A 26308-nucleotide genomic window follows, 5' to 3' on the forward strand; every position below is an offset into this window, starting at 1 on the left:
AATCCCTTAGAGACTACATGGAGAGATTCAACAAGGTATGTTTAGAAATCCAAAACTTACCCACTGAAGCAGTAATAATGGAATTGGTCAATGGTCTCCGGGAAGGTCCCTTTTTCCAGTCTATCTTAAAAAGACACCCGACCTCATTGAGTGATGCACAAGAACGAGATGAAAAATACATTAATATGAAAGAAAACATCATGCTACAAGAATCAAACTGGTGACTAGGACATCTTCATCAGACACGGGAAAAGGAAAAAGAGCCCAAGAAGAAAGAAGAATATGGCTTGGAGAAACCTAGGAGGTATCACAACTATATCCCGCTGCGAGTTTCTCTCGTGGATGTCTATAGAAAAATTTGTCATACCGAGAAGCTCTCCCCCACCCACGTCCGATCAAAAATAAAAAGGAGGGAAGCCGCAATGAGTATTGTGAGTACCACAAGCTGTATGAGAATTCTACAAATGACTGTTATGACCTAAAAATGTGATAGAAAAACTAACTAGAGAAAGTCGGTCGGATAGATATCTCATAGAAAGGTTGGACTGTTGTGGAAAGAGGAAGAGAGATGATGAAAAAGTCAGTCGAAGAGGGAAGCCCCCACCAACTCCCGAGCGACATGTCCACATGATAACAGGAGGCTTCGCCGGCGGAAGAGTAACCAAGTCAGTTCGAACTAGATATCTGAAAGAGGTCTATTACGTCGGAGAAGAGACCCCTAACCTTCCAACCATCTCTTTCACAAAAAGAAGATGTGCAGGGAATTGCATCTGGGCACGATGATCCTGTGGTAATTACTATGATACTTGCTAACGCAAACTTACATAGGACTTTGGTGGATCAAGGAAGCTCAGCCGACATACTGTTTAAGCCTGCATTCGACAAGTTAGGATTGGAAAAAAAGGAATTGAAATCCTACCCATATCCTCTTTTCAGGCTAGGGGATACGCCGATTAGACCATTATGGTTTATCTCCTTACATACTACCTTTGGAAAGGGATTGAAGTAAAAAACCCTAAACATCGACTACATTGTCGTGGATGTAACTTTAGCCTACAATGGCCTAATTGGCAGGACAACTCTAACTGACTAAGAGCTGTTGTTTTCACTCCCTACCTCTGCATGAAATTCTCAACACAGGACAAAATTGCTACCATTAAGGGAGATCAGAAGCTAGCAAGAAAATGTTATAATGAGGTAAAGAGGTCAATTCTATTGAGCTCGGAAGAGTCTGAGAAAGAGACGAGCTACGACCACAACCTACAGGAAAAATGGAAGAAGTCCAAATCAGAGAAGAAGTCAGAAAAAATACCAAGATAGGAGTTAATATAAGGGTGAATTTAAAAAAAGAACTCGTGAAACTCCTATAGGAAAACTCCGATCTCTTCGCTTGGAAGGCCGTCGACATGCGCGGAAGAGATCCCAAACTTATGACGCACAAGCTGGCGGTATATCCCGGTTCCTAACCTGTCCAACAGAGAAGGCACAAACTCGGGCCAGAACGAGCTCAAGTGGTCGAAGAGCAAGTTCAAGCACTACTAGAAGCCAGATTTGTTAGAGAAGTCAAGTATCTAACATGGTTAGCAAATGTGGTGTTGGTAAAAAAGAAAAATGAGAAATGGAGGATGTGTGTCGATCATACCGACCTCAACAAAGCCTACCCAAAGGATTCGTAACCCCTTTCCAATATCGATGCTTTGGTAGATTCCTCCTCAGGATATCAATACCTATCCTTCATGGACACGTACTCAGGATACAATCAAATTCCGATGTATAAGTCAGATCAGGAGAAGACATCATTCATCACACCCAGAGCGAATTACTTCTACATGGTCATGCATTTGGATTAAAAATGCAGGGGCCACATATCAAAGATTGATGAACAAGATGTTTGCACCTCACCTCAAAAATTTAATAGAGGTATATGTGGATGACATGTTGGTAAAAACTAAGGATGAGGCAAATCTCCTGTCCGATCTCTCACAAGTATTCTACACCATAAGAAGACGTGGGATGAGACTAAATCCCACCAAATACACATTTGCAGTAAAAGGAGAAAAATTTTTGGGATTTATGCTCACACATAGGGGAATTAAGTCCAACCCTGACAAGTGTAGAGCAATCTTAGAGATGAGGAGGCTGACTTGTTTGAAAGAAGTCCAATAGTTGATGGGCGACTTGCAACCTTGTCCAGATTTCTAGCAGAATCAGCCTTGAGATCCTTGCCACTTTTCTCACTACTTAGGAAAGGATGCCAATTTAAGTGGACTACAGAATGTGAAGAAGCCTTTCAAGAATTCTAGAAATTCTTAAGTCAACCACGTATCCTCACTCGGCCAGAAATGGGAGAAGAGCTTGTGCTATACTTAGCTGTCGTTGATAAGGCAGTAGCCTCAGCACTAGTACGAGAAGATGAAGTCAGACAACATCCTATTTATTTCACTAGTAAAGTCTTACAAGGGCCAGAGTTAAGGTATCAAAAAATAGAGAAATTTGCATACGCTTTAATCCTGGCATCTAGGAGGCTCCGACCTTATTTCCAGGTGCACACCATAAGAGTCCGGACAAACCAACCCATGAAGCAGATTCTCCAGAAAATGGACATAGCAGGTCGGATGGTAAAATGGGCCATAGAACTATCTGAGTTCGACTTAAAGTATGAAACTCGGACAACCATTAAAGCTCAATGCCTCACCGACTTTATAGCAGAATACAAAAGTGACAAGAATGAAAACTCCACGACCTGAAATCTTTATGTAGATGGATCCTCCAATAAGGTCAGGAGTGGTGCGGACATCATATTGGTCAATGAAGAAGGGACTCAAATAGAGCTTTCCCCGAAGTTTGAGTTCCCTGTTTCTAATAATCAAGCCGAATATGAAGCCCTGATTGCAGGCCTGAAACTCGTCAAAGAAGTTAGAGCAACCAAAGTGGTAGTCTTCAGTGATTCTCAGATAGTAACTTCTCAAATCAATGGAGAGTACTCGGCAAAAAATCCCAATATGAAGATATACTTGGAGAAAACACTTGAGCAACTTCAACAATTTCTTAATACCGAGGTCCGACATATAACTCGGGAACTTAATAACAGAGCAGATGCCCTTTTTAAATTGGCGAGTACCAAATAAGGAGGAAATAACAGAAGTTTGATACAAGAAACTCTCAAGGAGCCCTCAGTTATCAAATCGAATAACAAGTCAGATATTCTACCTGTCTCCGGCTTAAACCTCAGATGGATGACTCTCTTTATTGAATATCTAAAATTTGACATCCTTCCCAAGGAGCAGAAAGAAGCTAAAAGAATTCGGAGGAAAGCACAGAACTACACCTTGATACAAAATTATTTTCATATACATTTGGCAAATTTGCCTCTTTAATTTAGAAAATTTAAATGTTTGGCAAAAATCATGCATTTAAAGAATGCTTTCCAATTTTTTTTTGGAATCTCTATGCATGAAGTATTAAAACAGTTTTTTCTACTATTATCTTATTGATAAGAAATTATTATTTGGTCAAATTTTTGTCTCTTACCATGTGTATTTTTTCTCAATATGGTACCATTCTTTACTTCTACATTTATTTGCCTATAGTTTTTAGAATTTTAACTCTAAACTTTGATCTATATTTGATTATAAATTTTGGGTCACTTTACATCTTTATTATTATTCAAGTCTAAATTTCTTCAGGAGGCATGTCAACATCTAAAGAGCGTCATGATTTTACAGAGATTATTGTTGGGTTTGATTAGAGTTCTTGCATTAGTAATACAGATTATTATTGGGTTTGAATTATGTAGTTTTTCTTTTTTTTCATGTTTTTATTGTTCATTATTTTCTTCTGATTCTGAACTTAGTATTAATTCCGGTCCACAGGATTAACTCTTTTGATAAGATACCTCTTGGCCTCTGATTTTTACTGTAGGATGCCATTAGATAGAGTAGTAGAACATTTATCACGTCATGTTATGGAGCTTCATGAAGTAATGAGTAAGTTCAAGGATTAGTTCTCACTTCTCACCAACTATTTTGTGTAAGTTTTACTAGATATTGTTATGCATTTATTAGCATCCACCTCTCGTTTACGATCAAAATTCATGGTTGCCAATTTTTGTGTATTGCTCATTTGCTAATCCAATACTATAGTTCATGGTTCTAACAATGATATTTATACTAAAATAGTCAACCAGTTTGCTCCCAGTTTATATACAAATTTCAGAAGCTCTGTATATGACATCTTCTACCTACGTTTTATGGATCATTTGGCTCATTTGATTTAGTTCACCAAAGGTTCTGGTATTTACTTTTGGCCAATGATAAGACTCGAGGATTGCTAATTTCATCGGCATGGTAATATAAACTAAATCATGTTTTGAACAAAAGTTGACAACATTAATTACTTAGTGAAGGAAGATAATCTGTTGATGGTTTTGATTTGTGCCATTCTCTTTCTCTTTTTTTCTTTGTTAAATGTTGAAGTGAGTTTTTTGTATTTTGGGGTTTATTTGGGTTAATTGAACAAATAATTCATGTAAGTTTTCTCCATATTTTGAGTTAATACCCTGTTATAGAAAATGTTAACGTTGCAAGTATGAGGAGTCCATGAAATTAGTCCCACATCAAAGAAAGTAAGGAAGAGTGAGGAGTTTATAAGATGAGAGACCCATTAACTTAACACTTTAAGGTTTTGAGTTGGATGTAGTGTTTTCTTATCTTATATTATCTCACTTGATTTCTCTCCGAAATCTTCCAAAGTGAATTTTAATTGGCCCAACAGAAAACTCTTGAAAAAAGATAGCTTTTATTTGATTTGATCTTATTTTTTAAAGTGAGTTTTCTGATATGGTTAACTTATTAGTAATATAAATAAAGAATTTATTTAAATTTTGGTTATGCTAGATTGTGCTCTCTGTGGATCTCAATTTTTCCAAAACAAAAATTGGATTTGCATAGTACTTTGATGCAAAACTGATATTGTTAACTAAAACTTTACATACAATAATTTGGACTTAATTATTGTAGTTGTCATCTCACCTTTGGTGAGAGCTTTACCTTTAATTAAATGTAGATTGTCTTCAAATTTCAGTGGCTGATTACTAAATTGTATCAACCTATTTTGCATTCCAAGTAAGTTATGACATCAAGCTTGCTAGGAGAAATTTTCAGGTTAAATTTTATTATTAGCATGCAATAAAAGCAAATTGAAGTCTTTAATTGAAGTCCTTAATTATAAAACCAAAAAAAAATGTTTTACTTTAAATTTCTAATTTTATTATAATTTTTAGGTTGAAATACAAGGGAGATTGTTAATCCCAGCATCTTGAAGCTTTGTAGGGATAATAGTGGTTTTGTTAATCTTGGGTTGAATTTTATATTTTTCTTTGAAATTTAAAAGTTTTCTTTAAATTATTGTTGGTATGTTTACTATTTGCCTATTTTAGTTATTTTTTGTAGTTTAGCTAAGCCAAATATCTCACATTATAGTTTTTCAGATACATTTTTTCATAACGTGTCAAAATTAAAATTGTGAACTATCTGTTTCTTTGGATAACATGTGTACTCACATCCAAGATTCAAAATATTCTTGGTTTGTATTAGACTATAGTTTCTTTAAAAGAAAGAACAAATAATACTTATACTACTAGGCACTAGCTGTTAGTGAGCAATAGTAAATGTATGAAATGTGTAATAGAATGAAATGGTTGCTATTAGATGATAGTTTCTTTGGTTGGAGTCATAATAGAAGAAAGAATAAATAATACTTATGCTATTTAGTACTAGCTTTTGGTGAGCAATAATAAATCTATAAAATATGTAATGGAATGGAATGAATGCTGTTAGATGGTAGTTTTTTTGGTTGGAATCACATTAGCTGCTAATTTGTAATACTTATCATTAACTATTGTTATCAACTGACATAGGTAAGGCAACGTGCATGCTTCTTCATGCGTATGACAAATGAGAGTAACGTTAATATTCACTAAAGAGGATTCATTCTTTGGTGAATATTAAAAAATAATTAAAATATAGAGTTTACAATTAGTTACTCTATTTCTTTTTACCGAATGCATGATTATTGATATACTACTATTATTTTGATTATTGAGAGCCAAAAGAATTATTTTTTTTAATAAAAAAGAATAAAAAAGAGGACGAAATTCTCTTTCTTTGTTATCATTGTATGTGTTCATACATACATGTGTCTATGCATCTATCGATACAATACAAAATTTAATTGATAACTAAACTTTAATTTTGGTTTAATCTAATGTTAATGTTCGGTGTTTAATTGATTCATAGTTATTCATTTTTTTATGTTGTGGTTTTGGTAGTTTGCTTTGAATTTTGCTGTCAGATTTGGTAAATGAATGATTAAGAGTTTTTAGTCTGTTTTTCATTGATGTAACAACAGATAAAGTGATAACTGATAAATTATAACATGCAGTCTAACTTTTTTAAGTAGTTTCATTATTTTTAAGTATTTTACATGTTTAATTTTGCACATTCTTTAGGTAGTTCAATTTATAAATGAAGCATTGAAGTATGACTTAATGCAATGTATGATTTTTCGCACAATAGTTCATTCAATTGATCAATCCTCATGTTACCATGTAGCAAGGTTGCTTTGATAAAATTAATATATGTTATCTATATGGGTTTTATAAAAGCCTTTTGTAAGCAATCGATTTAGGTTATGTTGTAGTTGTTTTATGATTATGTTTCTATTAAGTCATTTCTATTTAGTTTTCAATTTTCTGATGTTAAATGCTACTCTAGGATAATATTTTTTCATTTATACATTTTTCTACGCAGTGGTATCACTTTAACCATTACATATTCTGCATTTGTGTTTATTCATATTTTTTTCTCATTATTTCTTAATTCATTTTGTCTATATAGTTTGGAACATTAAACATGCCCGTGTGAAGCACGGGTAATGCACTCATTTGAAATTGATTTTTATTATGATTTATGATTTATAAATCTTATGAAAATGTTGTGTTAGAATTTTTATATTAGCTGACACCCAAAATTTTGTTACAGATAAATTTGTTGAAATAGTCTTCTTGACTTATTATTTGAATTGGTTTATTATTTATAGTACAACTTCACTTATCAATCTGTATTTCATTAGCCATTATAACAATATCACGTGCAAATGGCCATTTTGTAAAAAAAAAGCTATATTTAATTTGTTTAGAATTTGCTAAGTGTGATGTTGCTGCTGCATTTGGCAATGATGGAATTTATTTAGAAAAGTATGTCTAAAACTAAAGACATGTTGAGTTCCAGATAATATTGTCATTTTTTGTCTAAAGAACTTTGTAATTTAACTAGAGCCTCTAGGAGAACAATGAGAGAATTTGATTTATTTAAATTGTTGATTTGGTAGAAATATTCAATTTGAAATTATTGTGTCTTTTGCATATTAGACTCTGCAATAGTAAATCTCTTGCATCAAATACAATTCTCCTTTTTGTTTTTTAGTTTTACTAATTTAAATACTTTGGTTTTTTTTTTCTAAATTTGATAGCGTTTGTGTATAATGATGGAATGAAGAAACAAAAAAAAATGTAAAATGTGATAGTGATCTTGATGGTGTTAATATGTTCATTAATTGTTGAAGCTGAGGCTTTAGTGTGCTATAACTATAAAGTTATTACCATGGACAGATAAAGAAGAATAATTTTTTATCAATGGCTCCATTTATAAATACTCTTAGCTCAAAATTTACTTTTACAAGGTCTTTTTTTTGTTTCAAATGGGTTCCTTAAAATTTCTTTTTTTTTTCTAAAATTTTTTACAATTCTTAAGTTTTTTATTATTATTTTAAGCTATTATTATTATTATTATTATTATTATTTGCAATGCTAAGTTTTGATTTATTATTTTATTTTATTTTATTTTTTTGACAAATATGATCAGATCTTATTCAAAAAATCAAGAAAGTTACTTTGAATATTATTCAGATTTATGTGAAGATATATTTTTTGTTTTTTCTTCTGCTTTTTTTTATTTTTCATTTCTTTTCTTTTCACTTGGATAATAAATTAACTAGTTAAGAGTTTACTTATGATTGTATTGTGTCTTTTATGTCTGTCTCTGTGGGTTATAATTGATCTAAATCAATTTTAGTTTACTTTTCAAAGACCTCAAAACTTCACTGTTTAAAAATTATTAGCTGGATAAGATTACTATTTTCTTTTTGTAAATTCATTACTTTTAGTTTTTTTTAATCTCTTCTCGAAATTTTTTCTTAATTCTTTATTTATTGTTCCTCCCAATCAATTGTTGAAGCGGAGCTCTTTTTTGTTAAAAATTGGGGTAAATTTCATTCTAAGCAACATGATCATTATTTTGTTAAATTTGAAAAGAACATCTATTATATTAAGTGGATGTATAATTTGATGTTATATTAATTTCTTTCCTAATTTATTATTTTCATACTTTCAACATTTTAGACGATTTAGTTTTCCTATTCTTCTCTATTCTCCTGATTTTTGAACTCAAAATTATTTTCGAGCTAATGAGAAAGCATGCTATCTAGCAGTACATACCTTCACTTGTTGAGTAATAGTTTAAAATTTTATACCATGAATAATTTAATACCAAAAATAATTATTTATCATATACTTTTTTTTATTCTCTCCTCATTTTGCTGTCAAGTAAAGCAATTATCTATTTAATTATGTGTTGTTAAATTGTTATTAGGACTCTGATGGTCTCACAAAAGTAGAGCAAAACCTGAAAAATTTCAAAGAACAACTCAATGAAAATTTTTCAGTTACACCATTGATTAAGAAGTGTTGCACATTGGATTATATTTACAATTTATCTTAAAGTATGTGCATTTTTTGTTATTATTTAATGATAAATACTATTATTCTAAGTCATGAAAAATTCTATGCAATATCTTTTAAAGTATGTAGTAATACATTTAATAATGGTTCACTAAACGACGATTCTACTTTGAATGTGGTGTACAGGAAAATTTTTTCATAATGTATAATGCGACAATGCGTATGTTTAAATGTTTATTTTTATTTTTTACAATAATTTGATTTTTTCAAGTTTTTGTAATATTTTTATTTATTTATTACTTAATTTTAACTTATAGCTACGAGCTCTACGAAATTTTTTTTCTATTGTTGAGAATTAATTTTAGTATAACAGATATTCTTTACGTTGATATCTTAATATTAATCATAAGAAATTCATTATTTTTATTTATAAATAGAGATCTTGGTTTATTTAATTTGGTGACTCAATGTGAAGTGTACAAATTACAATTATGTATGATATATTTGTAATAAAATTATAAAAAATAGTGTATATGTCATTGTGATGTATGTAAATGTGACTTATATTATATTAACTGGTGGATTGGTTTAGCATTCGCATGCACGAGCACTACACTAGTGTAAGCTAAAAAATGGTTGAGGTTCAAGCTAAAACATGAGAGGTACAAAGAGGTAAATCATGTTTGAAATTGGGAGGAAGCCTTAAGATTGGATTCCTCTCAAAGAAATTGACAGGCTTTAGATCGAAGCTGGATGACACCGTAGGCATGATGGGATAGTCCTCTTGACAAGGTATGTGATGGAACCCAAGTGTGTACCACACCACAATGTCCTTCTTCTCAATTGCCCGATCCCTGTATGTAAGCTTCTGTTATTTTCTTTTCTTTTAATTGAGTGCATTAATAACTTCAGTTTTTTGTCTTTTTAATTAAAACTTTTCTTTTCATAAACCTTAATAAATATTTTGAAGATATTCATTAATAAACGATTGATAGGAGACCAATACTTTTAGCTTTTTAAAAAATGTTATTATTTAAATATAAGATAAAAATAAAATAATGTGTTAATCACCTAATATTTTTCTTAACAAAAAGTTATAAAATGTTATATTTTATCATCAAAGATTTAAATAGTTATAAATTCTAATCATAAATGTTATAAAGTAATTTGATACTCATTAAAGATTGGATTAGTTCAACAAAACTATTTATAAGGAGTTGTCCGATAGATTATTTTATCAAACTAATTTAATTTTTAGTGTGTATCAAATTAATTTACATCTTTGATCTTTCATTATCAAAAAAGTAATATTAAGGAACTAATTTTTTTTCAGCTAACATTAATCAATTTTTTAAAATTATTTTATTTATCTTGAATTATACATCTTAAATTATAAATTTTTAATCTTAAATTTTAAATTATGAATTCTAAACCATAAATTCTCCAAAAAATAAAAACTTTTAAAATTAAAAAAAAAATATGGACTAATTAACTAAATAAAAATTGATTCTCTATATTTTTTCTTAGAATTATGAAACACTTAAATCTTTTATAGTCAATAATTTATTCAAATGTATGTGTATGTCTAACCTGTTGGACCATACTTGAAGTGTGTCATCACCTTTGCTCTGGTAAGTAAATAAGCCACCAGCCCATTGTTCACTCTTGTTATAAGGAGTGACCCATATTTGGTTATTTGTAAATGCTGCCCTCTTCTGTGGTGGGTCTTCAGGATCCAAAAGGCTAGCAGCTGTGCCACTTGGAACCACCTTGTACCCAACTGGGTTCCCTATCTTTGTCTTTTTTGATGGGTTTGTCATGTGAAATTCAGATGGGTCATAGAGGCTGAGCCTTATTTGTGCATCCTTCTCTGTCTTTGCCACATTTCTAATTGCTTTTAGGTAGCTCTTTCTAGGTGATTCTCCTGGTGAGGTCTCATGTTTCTTAATATTTACTTTGGTAAATGAATTGTCAGTGCCATCTATGTCCAAATCAAGGTAATAGATGATGTAATGGTCATGAATTACACCGATTAAGTTCTCGCTCAAAAGGGGGCCATAGAGATATTCTTCGCTTGGAACTTGGTTCATGTGATCATAGATTGTTCCTTTCACCATCAACATACCACTTAGTCCAACCTGTGAAATTGAAAAAAGTAAAAAGCAGTAACAACTAATAACATAAAATATTGAAGGGAAAAAATGCACTAACCTTTGATCTGATTAGCCCATCAGTTTGGAATTCCCAGTCAACGATGTAGTCGTAGTTTCCCACGGAGGCTGCCATCCGAACCACTAGATTCACTTTTGGCCTCACCTCTGTAACCTGACATTATTTATTTATTGGCGGTAACAATATTTATTTATCTTATTTATTTTATAAACAAAATTAAAAGTGGTCGCATTAAAAGGCAAGTTAAAATAATTGCAACCATATTATTCAATGCAAACAATTAAAATGATCAAAGAGGGGTTAGTAGTATTACTAAATTTGTAATAAGATAAATAAATCATATTATTATTCTTAAATATACATTGTATAAGTATTCTATTAGCTTCTCATATTTTTTTATTATTATATTCACATTTTTTGTGTAATTTTTACTCTCTACCTTCACTATTTCTTTTTCCCTGTTTAAAGAATTTATTTTTTAAATGAAGATAATTTAGCAGTAACATAAATAAAATAATATTATTATCAACTAGACAATAACAATATAAATTTCCATAAAATAGTAGTAAAAATATTTTATCAATTAAAAAACATTTGTCAATGAGTTATATATAACTCAACTTACGTAATCTTTCTATATTTACTTAAAAAGTCACGAGTTTGAGTATATCTATTTTTCTTTTTTTTTAACTTTTTCGATTAAAACTTTTAATTTATCAATTTTAAGTTATTAAACTAATTTAATTATTAAAATAGTTTATTAATTTAGCATTTGTGTTTGAAGAAATAAGAAAGATGGTGTTGCCTTGAAGTTATTGAAAGGGGTCTCAGCATGGCGCCAAGCAATGTCGCCAGCATAGGTCTCAAAGACGCAGATGATGTTGGGTCGGAGGTAGGGCGTGGCATCAGCGGCTGCAAAGACTGCATCCATGTAGTAAGCGTTTCTTGGGCAGTCGTTGAGTGGGTCCAGAGGCATCGCTTGCAGCCCAAACCCGTATTCACCCGCGTCCATGTACGTCTTGAAATACCACGCGTCCGTTGGATCCATATACGGTACGAACAATTCAGATGTGAATCCTTTGTACATCACGCTCCTCATCTCTGACGTGTCTGGATCCCTAACCTTTCAAAAAAGTAAAATGTGGTTCAAAATTTTGGCATCCAAAAAGATTTTAATTCCACTCAAATACTTATTGATAGATATTTGTTACACAATACATGGAAACTGATCTTTAAAAAACTTTTAATCAGATACTTTGGTTTTAAAAAAAAAAATATTCTTTTCTAGAATTACTTTTATATTGATTCCTTTGTTTGTCTTATAGTAATATATTTTAAAATTTGATTGTCTTATAATAAAATTTATTAAAAATTTATTTATTTAATATACATATTAAAAATTTAATTAAAAGCAACTAAGAAGAGTCATTAATATAAATATACATAAAAATATAAAATATATATTAAAAATAAGTTAAATTATACATATATTTATATAAATATATAATGATTAATTTGGTAATTAATTTTCTGTCTATATAGGCATTTTTTAATATAAAAACTAAAATCTTATTTAAGCTTAAGAAATATGTTATTTTTTGTGAACACTGTAACATCAAATTTAATCTCCGGTGTACAGTAGCAATTTATGAGTTTAATGATATTAACTTGTTTTCTGCATGCCTGCAAAGCTGCAAGTGAAATTAATGATCGAAACTTACCTTGGCCTGTGAAATTATGATCCCAGCTCTGGCATCTGCCTTCAAGTGAAATTCCCAATTTGCCCATTTGACCAAATGCCCATCTTCAACTATGAAGCTTGGCCCTTTGGGCTGCTCCATTGATATTGGATTGAAGAGATGCAGTTCACCACGCAGTTTTTGAACAGAGTAACGGTAGTCAGTGTCAATTCCCTTAGCAACAGGGATGCCTCTGCCATTATCAAAAATGTGCAACACCTCTTCCCTATCTATGTCAATCAGCACAGTGAGCCCCTCAATTGGTTTCATGTAGAAGTTCACGCTGTCCTTCATGGAAAAACACTGCACCTTAATCACCCTTCTTTTGTTCTCTATTGGCATATTGTACCACCCTGAAGAGAGTGGCACGCATTTAACATCTCCCATGTTGATCCCACGCTGAGCGATGGTGCTATTGAACTCCACGTTCTTGAATGGAACCTCGAGTATTCTCGCCGTCTCCTCTATCGTTAATATTGGGTACCCCGAAGTCGAACCCAATTCATTATAGGATACCTGTCATGAATAAGTAGTAGATAATTTAAATGAGCTGTGATGAATAAAATTAGAACAATTATATTATATGTAAATAAAAAATCAGCTATTAAAATAGTCATTGGTATCACATAAAGAAAAAAAATTCAAGAACTAATAAAATTTATTATTTTTATCTGCATTTTTAGTTATTAGTTTATTTTTTTTAGTCTAATAATTCAACAATATACTTTTAATTATGTATTAAATATTATTGACAAATTATTAATCAAAAATAATAAATTTTATTAGTTTTTTTAACATTCCTCACATGTTAAAACATAAAATATATGTTAAAAATGAATTAATAAGGTATGTATTTATACAGAAAAAATTAATTTGGTGTATTTATAACATTTTTCACGTTAAAAAATGTAGTGATTCTGTAGGGACAAATTTTAGTTCAAAAGAAGATTATGTATACCTCGGAAGTATTGAGGTCTACTAAGAGGATATGAGATTTTCCCTTGACCATAGCAGTGACGGAGGCCTTCCTTGGCAGAAGGGGATCTCCGCGCTTCCATTTGAGAACGAGCTCTTTATCCGGCTCTTCAAGGGCAATGGCGTTGAGTGAGTACGTGGATGAGGACTCGAAGAGAGGGTGCGTGGCGAGAATGGCACGGACCTTGTTGAATTCGTGAACGGTTAAAGGGTCTAAAGGGTGGTGAGGAACATCCGATTCATGGTGTGTGGGGCCCGGTTTCTTGATGAAATTCTCAGGGGATGATGGAAGGTGAAGCCAGGTGAGGAGTAGAAAGAATGATATAGATATTGAGAGAACCAGAGACCTTCTCAATTTTCTTCCCTCCATGGAGTGTGCTAGTTACTTTATGCAGGACTGTTCCTGAAATAGAAATAGTTCAGTGTGTCACTCTTCTATATACAATGTTTTTTCAAAAATATTATATGTACAGAAAAAAATTAATTACTAAATTAATCATATATAGTTTCTAGACTAAGAAATGAAAATAAACCAATTTTCTATTGTCTTCTTTCTTTATCCTAGCACTCTTAATAGTGAAAATAATAATATATTTGATTATTAGTTAAAAAAACTAGTTATCTAATTTGATTGTTCTAGCTAATGAGTTATAACTCAAATGGCATGGTTTCATATTTATCTAAAAGGTTATGGGTTTAAGTTTTCCTAACTTCGGTAAAAAAAAAATTGATTGTTCTAAAAAATTTGTAACGTTATTAATATAAAGGGTTACATTAGAAGTTAAGATTTAAACAAAATTATATTTGTCTTGAAAATTATTTTTATTGCTTCAACCACTGAATAACAATGATTTATTATAAAAATTATTCAAAAATATTATGTGCATATTAAAATCAGTAAGACAATAACTATGTATTATTTAATTTATTGTTAATATGTATTTGTATTTTATTGTATATTCTATATTAGTGATTAATTTTAATAACTAATTTTAGTAAACATCTAACATAGTTAAAAGTTATTTGTACTAAATTTTAAAAAGAAAAAATTGAACATCAATAAGATCATAATCTAACCATTCCTATTAATATGCATTTTAAATTTTTATATTATTGTTACTTTGTTTTATGAAAAATATGCCAAAATAATTTTGGATTAATATGAAATTCATAGTCATGATCTATGATATATAAATTTCAAATGAAATGATAAGTTTTACAATAAAAAAAAAAAGTATCTAACAATATCATTTAAACTTAACTATGAATAACAGGGACTTCATCACTTCATGACTAGCGCTGTATTTTTCTTTTTAAGAAAAAGAGTAAATGATCATTAAGTCTTTGAAAATTTTGATTTCAAATTAATTAATTTTTAAAGACAAAAAAGTATTAATTTAGTCATTCACAATAATAAATAGTAGACACATGATGTCCTTTTATCAATTCAACACTTAACGGTAATATTTATATGTGTTATTAATTATTCTTACATGTTTATCTATGAAATATAATCATATAGATAACAATTTTCGGAACGAAACTTCATTTATTTTGATAGAATTTGTAATAAATAAGGAATAAAGGTATATGAAAATTCAAAAGATAATAAATGATTCACTGTCCAAATCTACATCGTTGTCCTGCTAATGTAACAATAACGAGACATACACTACTATAAATAACAAAATATATAGATAATTCGATTTTGTTTTACACTATTTAGTGATAAAAAAACATACATGTCCATAGTTTACTATCTTTAAGGGTACTTTTTTTTCTTTAAGGACTAATTAGTCCAAGATCAACATCTTTAAAAATCTAATTATCACCTTACTCTAAGAAAAAAAATTGTTCCCCTACACTTCCTATCAGCTGCAACATGAATCATGAACTAGCATGCAGTGGCCAAGATAGAAGTGAAAAATCCTAAGCAAAGTAAAGGAAACTAGCATATAATTATTAGTTAGTTACCTGCAATTAGTGATTCATTGGCCAAAGGCAAAGCTAAACCCTGACTTGATACTCTCCTGTTCTACAATTTTCTTTCATCTTCAGAGCCCTTTAAATGTTTTCTAATATAACAGAATATGTGCAACAGGGGTAGGTGAAGGTTTTTATGAAGTCTGAGAGTAAGGTTTATGGGTTGTGTACTTCTTCTGTTCACACTTCACAGGCTTCTATTTGCATAATGCGTGGCGACTACTACTGGCGTCTGGCTAGTGGCAAGGATTGGAAATATATGGTGACAAGCATTTTAGGCTCTTCTTGTTTGTTGAATGCCGCAATCAAACTTTTTCTTATTTTTCTTTTTTTTTTCTTATTTTTTTCCGTTGAATTATCAACGTACATCTGGATTTTACAACTGTTATGAAAGGAGTATAATTCCGCAGGAAGTTTTTTTTTTCCTATCTCTTTTTTTAATGACAATTAAAATTCAACTATATCTAACTCAATCATAAGTATAACAAGTTCGTATTTTAATAATTCAATTTCATAAAATATTTTTAAAACTGCGTTTAAACATTATTTTCTCCATCAAACCTTATTTAGATTTTTCATTCACAAATAGACATTAAAACATGTTTCACATTTCGTAATTTATTTCAACTCTGCAATAAAATGTCTTAGCTAGGCTCAAATTTAATAACCCTTTGAATTCTGTGTGACTTGTTTCCTCATGAGGTTAGGGGTCACTATAAGATGTGTCGTATCTTTGTTATCTATCGTCCATTTTGTGTTAGTTCCAAGTGTACTCTTTTCCACGGAAAAAAAATAGAACAGTTTCAACTGTTTGAATGGTATTATTTTTATGTGATTTGACATTGCAATTTGCAACCACCTGTTATCATTTGCAACTACTAACTAGTAACTACCCAAATTAAAGATCCCCCAAATTGGCAAATTGCCAAACATAGCATGTTTTTCTTTACTTTTTATGATAACGAAGTCCCAAACATAAGTGTAACAAAATTCTTTCCACAAATTAAGAAAGATTTTTGAATTCGGGACTGATAAGGCTTAGTTTCCAGTTAGTACCTTTTTACCCTTGATGCCATTTAACCTAGGTATCAGATCAACAGTTTTATTATTTTTAGTCCAACCACTTTTGATTCCTCGCGTTACAGTTCGATCAATCTGAATTTTAAAGGGTTACCAACACTGATATAAATCAAATTGAAACATTTGCCTTAAAGAAAACCAAATGGTAATCACTTCCTGTTATTACATTTAAGGCAGAAGAGCTAGTTGGATTAAAGTTTGTAAAAAGAATTTTGCATCATATTGAACACAAAAACCACAATATATTGCTTCAAATAAACAGGAGTCGAAGCATAGAATCAGGTATGCGTTTAGTACGCGAAAAAAAAAAAAGCCAAACAAAAAATTAAAATTTTCCAGACAATTGAACATACGTTCTGTAACTCAAACGCTAAAACGCTAAATCAAACACACCGTTCAGATTATCTTTCGCTAGCTTAGTTCAAAATCCCCTTACATATATCAGAGGATGCACCGAGAGGATTTTGACTTCACAGGTTCGTTTGGGGAGGGCCAGTGATTTCTGTGTGCCGGTTTTCCTACGCCTCGTCTTAAATGAAGACGACTTCTTAGCGGCTTTACACCATCGATTAAGAGATCAAGAAATCATTTGCCATGACTACATCTAATCTTGTTCCATTTAGGGAGGTAAAATCACGGGGGTTAGAGACAGGGGCCGAGGGAAAAGCAACAAGTAACAAGTTCGATTCGACTATGCAAAAATGTCACTCATTTCAATGGCCTTTTGACTAGGTGGCGAATTTAGCTTAATGTCTAGCTCTCTCCTCGTGCAAGCCTTCTATTAGAAACTTATGAGTGGTTGTGAAAACAATGACTGCTGTTGAAAGTTGAAACATTGACTGCTGCTCAATTCCAATCTAATACTCATCACAGTAAACTCAAGTTCATTATTATGGTTCAAAACTTCAGATTTAATTTTAACTTAAAAAGAATCCTCATCCTAAATAACGAAACACAGCTTTCCTACCATTTTTTATATTTGAAACTGTAACGTCCGATGGTTGCATTCCTCCTTCATTCTGCTAAGAACCTAAGGATACGTATGAGTTGGAATTTTCTAGGAAAAGAAAATACGAGGAGAGTTAAAGATTAAATAAACTTCAAAGTCATTCCCTACTTTAATATCTCAACTCTCAAACGCCCTTGACAAAACTTGGCCTTCTGGCTTCTATCCAGATTCAGCATTGGCGACTAATTTCACACCAAAGAATGAGATTATACGGGGCCATCTCATACCACAAAAGAAGTTATGAAGAGTTTTGTCAGTTGTAAGAGGGAAAAATCATGCATAAACAAGGATATCCTACCACTAAGAAGTAAAAGCTACATATCATGTCTAAGACTCTCGTTTAGTCATTTTATTCACATTTCCATTTACATTGATTTTACATCATACATAAAGGCCTCCCTTACATAATATGTTGTTTCTCATAGTTCATAAGCTGGGAATTTAGATTGAGTAGGGTCAATCATGTCAAAGAAGAGATAAGCCATACCTCCTTGCCCTTCAAACAAGGAATATGGTGTATCACCTGCATGCATTTCACCTTGTGATATCAGCTTATGAGCTCTCTCAAGCAAAAAGCAAGCAAAAGCTTTGGCCCTGTATAAATACTTTGCATCCCTGGTTAGTTGGTATAGTGACAAGAAGACATATGCATTCCCACTAATACCATGGCAAATCCCAACTCGCTTAAGTAGACCACGGTTCCAAACAACCTCTGCAGCTTCTATAGCAGCATCCAAGAATTCCTTATCTCCAAAAAGCTGAGTTTTTCAAGAGAAAGTTTATTACAAGTGTCCCATGATAGTGAGATGAGACAAGTAACAAATAGAAATTAAAACACGGTAAACAAAAAATTGTGCATTTGTCCTAACTGCTTAGTTTGTGGCAACATTTAATAAAAAATGATTGACATGGACATTCAAACAGCATTATTGACACTGGCACTTCCACAAAGAATTATTTTTAAGGGTAAAAAAATAAGCAGCTTCCACAATATTGCATATCATAAAACAGTAAAGTGAAATCAAACAAGAAAGGGAAATGGTGTTTAACAATGATGACATTACGTAATTAAGTGTTTCATAAATCAAAATAAGAAATTTTGCAGCTTTTAAACAGTCGTAAGGATCCTTTTTACCTTAGCTGCTTTGACAAGTGTGAGGGCCACTCCAGGAGCCCCATGACACCAGTGAACAAGGACGTCTCTCTTTCTATCATCTTCACTAGCAGGATAGTTTCCACTTGGAAAGCGATTGTGTATCATATATTTAAGGGTGCCCTTGACGTCCTCAAGCTCATCTGGCTTTAAATCCATATCCATCAAGACATGCATAATCCCAGCCAGTCCATGTGCAGCACCCCAATACTTCTCTCCATACCATTCGAACATCAATGGGCATCTTCCCAATTTCCTACCCATTGCCCTTCCGTTCTTTATGATTTCATCCACAACCACACGCTGACAGCGATATCAAAATTTAGATCTCCAGTATCCTAACCTTTCTTTGAGATCAATTCAACGCAAATCAAATTCCAAAAAAAGGCAAAACTTGTTGGTAAACTAAACTCACAGTGTAAGTGGACGGAACTGTCCCCTGACCAAGATGCTTGTTTAAGAATAAACATGCCCAAAGAAAACCTACCCTCCCATATAGCAACTCGTCAGGAAGACTTCTTGGTAGCTTAATCTGCATCAAACCCCCACATTAATAACCTCGAGAAAAGGGAGGACCACCAATTTGGTCCTCAAACGATCCCAAAGTTCAAAATTTAATCCCAAACAAAGAGATAATTATATGCTCTTTAGATACCACAATGATCAATATAGTAACAAATTGGTTCTTAAAATACCAACAAACAAATAAATAAATGCCTAAAAGCTTGATTTGCTAGCAAAGTAGCCCTAAAACATCTTTTGGCAACACAAGTAAAGCCCATTAGTAAACATAACTCACTATAATAAACTCTCTTTTAAGAACTAACTTGTTAGAATTTTGAACCTTTTGGTGCTATAATTGAGGTTCTTCCCTTCAAAAAGTAAACAAAAACATCAGACCTCATAAATAATCCTGAATCATCACTCCATGTTTAGCCCTAAATTGTTTTCTTAAATTTAGTAGTGAATGATAATTTCCATAACTCAGTTACCTAACCTACCATTTTTTACTCGAAATAAAATAAATTGTAGTGGAATACCTTTTCAAATTGAGCCAAGTAGTACCTCAAGGACTCATCATCCCCAGCGAGCTTCGCAGCCACAGCCCCAAGGGCGCACACACCAGCACGCCCACAAAGGAAACTCACATCCCTGCCATTCAATTCATGTTTCACCCTTTAAAACTTAACAAACCTCTAACTAACTAACTTCCAAGAAACTGAAATTAAGAATAAGATATTTAGAAAATGAGAACCTGGAGGTGGCAGAAGCAGCGTCGCAAGCCTTCACAACTTGGGAACACAGCGCAAGGTCATTTGCGTTTCCGGTCACGTGGTACGATTTGAGGAGAAGAAAAGATGTGCCGAGGAGGCCGCAATAGAGAGTGAAGTCACGTGCGCGCTGGCCCGATAACCCCCAAGTCTCCACCACTATCTGACACAAACACAAATTCGAGAGGTTAGCGTGCGTGGAAGTGAAAGAGAGTGCGTGTGATGGCGGAGATTGGTAGTAGTGGGTACGGTTTCTTTGAGGTCGAGGGCAGCGCGTTTGAGACGCTCCCAGAGTGGGGCGTGGGGCATGGCCAGCAGCTTCGGGAGTGAGTCGCCGACAGTAACGGCTTCTTGTTGTTCAAGAGGGGTAGACGGCGCCGTTTCGGGTACGAATTCGGGCATGGAGTTGGGGAAGAAGCGGTCCGCCATGGGTGATTTTGAGTAAGAGGAAGGTGGTAGAAGATGTGTTTGGGATTCCAAATGAATGAATCAGGCCGTTGGCTTTGGCTTTTCGCTCATTTTACGATCCGGACTCTGGATTTTGTGAGGTGTCCAGCATTGGCTTTCCCACGTCCACTTCCAGAAGATCATAATTAATAAATGTATTTTTTAAGGTTAAATTTTTTATGAAAAAGTATGGAAGCCAATAAAATATTTATACACAATAGAGGTTTAGAGAGTATTAGAAATATAACTATTAGTGTTATCTTTTTCTATCAGCTAGAAATAATAAAATAATAAATCGGAGTTAGTACTCTAATTTGTACCATCCAAACAATTCAATTGTTTAACGTATTGTCTCTATTGCAATGGTTGAATTTTTCAACTTCAACCAAATGATTCAAAAAATTAATAGAATTAAATTATTAATTTGTATGAAATCTTCTATTAGCATAAGCCTCTGAAACGAGTGGTATCATGATATAGTATTAGAGTTTTAGATCTGAAAGGTTAAGAGTTCGATCCTTAGTCAATCCTTTAGGATAAGTAGTTTTATGATATGAGATATTTATTATCCCATGATTATCCCATTATACACATGCTCCCTAACAAGACTCATTTTTTAGATATTAGTGATTTTTGGAAAACACGAAATATTTGATCATTTTATAAAAATTGCGTCCGAATAATTTTTTATCAACAAAATATTTTTAAATAATTTAAAAACGTGATAAAAATAATATTTTTATAAATGAAAAATAATTTTTGTATTTGACAAATTATTTATATATTTAATCTAAAATTTTATAAAAATATTTAGATAATTATTTTAATCAACTAATGGGTGTCGGATTTTTTAAACAATGGGATCCTACCATAGATAATATTATTTTAGGATTACTAATATCTTTTTTATTACTTGTAATTAGTATTTATAATTTTTATTAGGATTTATATTTTTTCGTAACCTTGAAGACAAGGTTGTTTTGAAGAGTAGGGTAATAATAGGATTATTGAGCTAATCCAATTAGAGAATTATACTATAAATAGGAGTATGATGTAATAATGTGAAATATGCATGATGTAATTGAAAATTCCACTTTTCTTCTTTGACTCTAATTTTACGAATTTCTCTTCTGTTCTCTCTGATTATCTCTAATTCTCTCTATTCTTGATACAAATTCGTATCAAAATATGATATTTTTTAATTATAAAAAATTAGAAATTTATACTAACCATATAATGTATATGAATTTTTATTTAAGTTACTTTTATGTTATGAAAAGACTTACGTTTTGTAATTAAAAAAATTTAAAATAGACTAAGCGTTATTATCGAATCGTAACACTCGTAATAACTAATATCACATGTTATTTTTGTTATTATCGAAGATTGAGGAGACATTATGACTATTAGGATGAGGAGGAGAAGTTGTAGGGGATAAGTTATTGTAAAGATTGGCAAGAGGTCGGAAAATTATACAGAGAGTTAAAAAGAGAACTACTCTCGCGAACTCTTATGGTTAACGATATTTTTGAGGGCGAAAATTTTTGTTAAAGGATAGGATGTAAAACCCTAGATTAATAAAGAAATAGCGAATAAATTAATAATTATTTAAAGGAATTAGAAAATTAAATTTTATAGTTTAAAAAAATAAAAATAATTAAAAGATGAATTTTAACACTAATTTTAAATATTTTAGTCTAAAATTGGACTAACGGACCGAATCGGTTGGATCGGGCCCAAACCAAACCTATGGCCTAACATATAAAAAACCAAACTCAGCCTTCTTCCTCCCATTTAACACACACACACGCTGAAGGGAAGAGAAAAAATGTGGAACCCTAATCCCCGAATTTTCTCAACCTTCAAATCCTTCTAACTTTCAATTTGAAATTCCGATTGATGAGCCGTCAACGACCACGCGTTCATCTCAAAATTCTCTACGAAACCATCTAAACAGTGAGGTAAGAAAATCACATTTCTCACCCAGATCTCCCCTTTTCAGTTTCAAAAATCTTAGATTTTAGTATTGAGAAATTGAATGATTTTGATGGTTTATATGAATTCTAGTAGCGGGTAATCATTGAGTTTTACCTGTGTGACTTATGGATAAGATAAAAACTTTTTAAACCCTAGTGAATCATTGAATTAGAGAGCCCTATAATGATTATAATAATGTTGTGTGAAGTAGATTGTATTCTTGTTAATTTGGAGTTTAATTTGACGGTTCGGAACGAAATTTGGGTGATTGAGCTTGTGGAATTGGAAATTGCAACTTGGAGCTTGTGAAGAAGAGGAAATTTGATATGTTTTTTGTTAGGGAGAAATCGGCCAAGATATGATTTTAGTTTCTCATAGATAATGTGTAATGTAACGTGAAAATTTAGGTTAGACGACCGTAAGATAAGTTGAACTATGTGAACTTGTTGAAGTTAAATGATTTTGGGGGCCACAATTTAGTTTTCGGACTCTAAAATTTTATCAAACTTATTTCAAATAGAAATTGGGTCCGTGAAGTTTATGCCGTTCGAAGAACGTAACGAAAAATTTATGCACGTTTGAAGATTGGTGTGCTAAAATAATTGCTACAGAACTTAGCAGTTTTTTACTACTTTTGCTAGGTATGCGTCCGCAAGCACACACGCGACGTGTACCCTGGGCTTTGCCCAGAGATCTGATGCGTGAGTATCTTTTCTATATTTTCCTAGTGAATTTGCATCTAATTTGTTGAGTTTAATTAAAAATTAATTATATTTTAGCCACTATGGATGCTATTTTGAGTTTTGTGCAATTTTATTTAATTTAGGTAGCATTCGACTAGATTTGATGGAGTTTCTGCAGCACAAGAATCAAAGGAGATGGCTGCGAGGAGCGACGTGCATGCGTGCCTGACGCGTGGACGTGAATTGGAGCTTTCCACGGCAACGCGTGCGCGTGATTGACGCGTACGCGTGATTTGAAGAATTGCACAGCGACGCGTACGCGTGACCGACGCATCCGCGTGACTCGCAGAAAAGACCATCAACGCGTACGCGTGACTAACGTATACGCGTGACATGCGCCACGTGCAGAAAATGCAGAAAACGCTGAGGGGTGATTTCTAGGCCCCATTTTAGCACCCAAGTTAGGTGCGAATCTAGTGAAGCCAAGTAGTCCCCACGTTACAAGAGGCGGAGTAGTTAATTAATTCTGATTTAAATTCAAATTTGAATTCGAAAATAGGAAAAAATATTATCTTAATTTTAGATATTAGATTTTAAATTAATTAGAATTAGTTATAAAAAGGAGAGACCTCTCTTCTATTGGAGAGGTTCCATTAGGGGGATTCCATTAAGGAATTCTATACAAATTTACATCTCTCAATCATAAGCAACTAAACCTCCACTGTTAAGGTTAGGAACTCTGTTTATTTGTATGGATTGATTCATTTGCTCTTTCTAATTTAATTCATGTTTTGATTTATATTTCAATAATTGTTTTCGTTCTTTATTTTATGAATTTGGGTGGAACGGAAGTATGATCCATGTTCTAATTGAGTTCTTGTAAAACTTGGAAAAGCTCTTTACTTGAACAATAACTTGAAAACATATTTTACTGAATTTCTAATTGTTTGTATTTAACGGAATACGTGACATATAATCCCCTTATTTTTTGATAAATAGGATTTTTTTGGCATATAAACTAGAAATTGATCATCACCCTCTAATTGGAATTAATTGACCAAGGAATTGGCAGTTAATGAATTTTAGAGGAGACTAGGAAGGTCTAAGGAATTAGGGTCTAGTCACATATAGTTTGCCATGAATTAAATCATACATGATTAAATTAGTTAGTAAGAAGAATAAATCCGGAAAAATAGATAACTCTGAAGTCTTAACTGTTTTCTCTATATTTTATTCCCAACTCATCGCTGCTTGCTTTCTGAAATTCTTAATTTACTGTTTAATGTTTTTTGAATACCAAAACACTCTTTTCTGCTTGTCTAACTAATCTTATCAAACGCTATTGTTGCTTAATCCATCAATCCTCGTGGGATCGACCCTTACTCACGTAAGGTATTACTTGGTACGACCCAGTGCACTTGCCGGTTAGTTTATGGGTTGTAAAATACCACACCAAGTTTTTGGCGCCGTTGTCGGGGATTGACTGTGATTAACAACTACCAGTTATTTGATTGCTTAGATTAGACGTTTTATTTTTAATTTTATTAAAATCTATATTTTTTAAAAAAAATTCAAAAAAAAATTTAAATAAATAAATAGCACCAATATTTTTCTTAATTTCTGAAATTAAGTTTGGTGTTTCCTAGTTAGTTTTATTTTAATTTTTTTTCCTATTTTAATTCTTAGAATTCTGTTCTTTATTCTTTGCTTTCCTGTTTACCACATGGTGCGTTTAATCCTTTTTGGTGTTTTGTGCTAAGAAAAAATAATGGAGAGAGATCACATGGGTTACTACTCACACCCAAGTAGTGATTCATATTATGGTGGATGGAGGAACTATCTAAATTTTGGTTGGCAAAGTCAAAACCAAAGAAACTTCAATGCTCCATGTTCTAACTATCAAGAACCACCATATCCATATCCATACCAAGAACCACCGTCTCTCTATCCATATCAAGAACCATCATCTTTCTACCCATATCAAGAGCCACCATCTCCCTATTCATACCAAGAGTCATCCTCTTTTTACACTTATCAAGAACCATCATCTCCTTCTTATTCATATCAAGAGTCAGCATCTCCTTATTCATCTCAAATACCATCAGATCTTGAGCTTCTCATGAAAGAATTCTTACATGATATAAAGACGAGTGTCAAAAATATAGAGAAACATGTGCAGTCAATTATTAAGTCACAGGAAGAGGAGCAAACAAATTCCTTCCCAAGAAATATAATGCAAGATCCTATGAAAGAAAGTGAGGAAATCAATCAAAGGAGTTTATACTCCAGTGAACTAGAGAACTTTTCATCCTCACACATGGAAGAAAAGAAAGATGCAAAAGCAAAGGAGAAAGATGCACCCACAAAAGAGGAAGATGCACAACCTCCCATACCTTTAGTAAGCAATGAAGAAGAGATTGAACTAGAAGACATCTACCAAGAGGAAGAGGTTGAAATTGAGGAAGCTTGCAAAGAAGTGGAAGAATTCAAAGGAGAGCACAAGGGAGTGGAGCTTGCAAGACCTCTTCCAAAGCCATCACCATCCAATACAACATTCAAATGGGTAAAATTCCTATCCTTAACCTTTACTTTCCCACTTGAATATGGGCTACTGGAGACGGATGGTCAACTTAGAGCTCTTTGTGACATTAAGAGTAAGAGGAAGATGGTTAGTGGCAAGAGTTGTCAAGCAAGGTTCAATATGGTTGCATGCTCCAAATTGAAGTGCAAGGATTGGTGTAGAGCTCAATTGAATGGGTCTAGAAGGTTGTTTGGATGTCTCTGTGAGAATTCAGATAGCTTGCCACCCGGTGGGAACAATGGTGATCCACAAGAAGACGGATGTAAAAGTAAGGTTTGGGACCCTGGGATTCATTCCCACAATCAACACTCTTGGGGCTTTGTCACTTGCTTCAACTTGCCCAAAGGCGTTATGCGCCTAGTTTGGGATCCCGGTAGCCATTGGAATTACAAACATTAGTGGAGATTCCTAGATCAATACAAGCATAAGTCACCATGACAA

The 26308-nt window shown here is 32.5% G+C and overlaps 2 protein-coding genes across 2 annotated transcripts; both read right to left on the minus strand.

Moving 5' to 3' along the window:
- Positions 1–9344: 9344 nt before the first annotated feature.
- LOC107477883 (amine oxidase [copper-containing] gamma 2) lies at positions 9345–15920 on the minus strand. The gene is made up of 7 exons (XM_016097969.3): positions 15658–15920; positions 13667–14086; positions 12691–13224; positions 11775–12092; positions 11009–11122; positions 10388–10935; positions 9345–9651 (listed from the first exon to the last, which is right to left on the minus strand). Exons 2-7 carry the CDS (start codon positions 14051–14053, stop codon positions 9441–9443), a joined length of 2112 nt encoding a protein of 703 aa, XP_015953455.1. The 5' UTR covers positions 14054–14086; positions 15658–15920; the 3' UTR covers positions 9345–9440.
- A 2156-nt stretch (positions 15921–18076) lies between these two features.
- On the minus strand, positions 18077–20735 carry LOC107477882 (lanC-like protein GCL2). Its single transcript, XM_016097968.3, has 6 exons — positions 20429–20735; positions 20164–20342; positions 19949–20060; positions 19324–19440; positions 18891–19211; positions 18077–18513 (listed from the first exon to the last, which is right to left on the minus strand). Exons 1-6 carry the CDS (start codon positions 20606–20608, stop codon positions 18175–18177), a joined length of 1248 nt encoding a protein of 415 aa, XP_015953454.1. The 5' UTR covers positions 20609–20735; the 3' UTR covers positions 18077–18174.
- Between the last annotated feature and the right edge of the window lie 5573 nt (positions 20736–26308).

This window comes from Arachis duranensis, chromosome 3, assembly GCF_000817695.3.
Source record: "Arachis duranensis cultivar V14167 chromosome 3, aradu.V14167.gnm2.J7QH, whole genome shotgun sequence".
NCBI lineage: Eukaryota > Viridiplantae > Streptophyta > Magnoliopsida > Fabales > Fabaceae > Arachis > Arachis duranensis.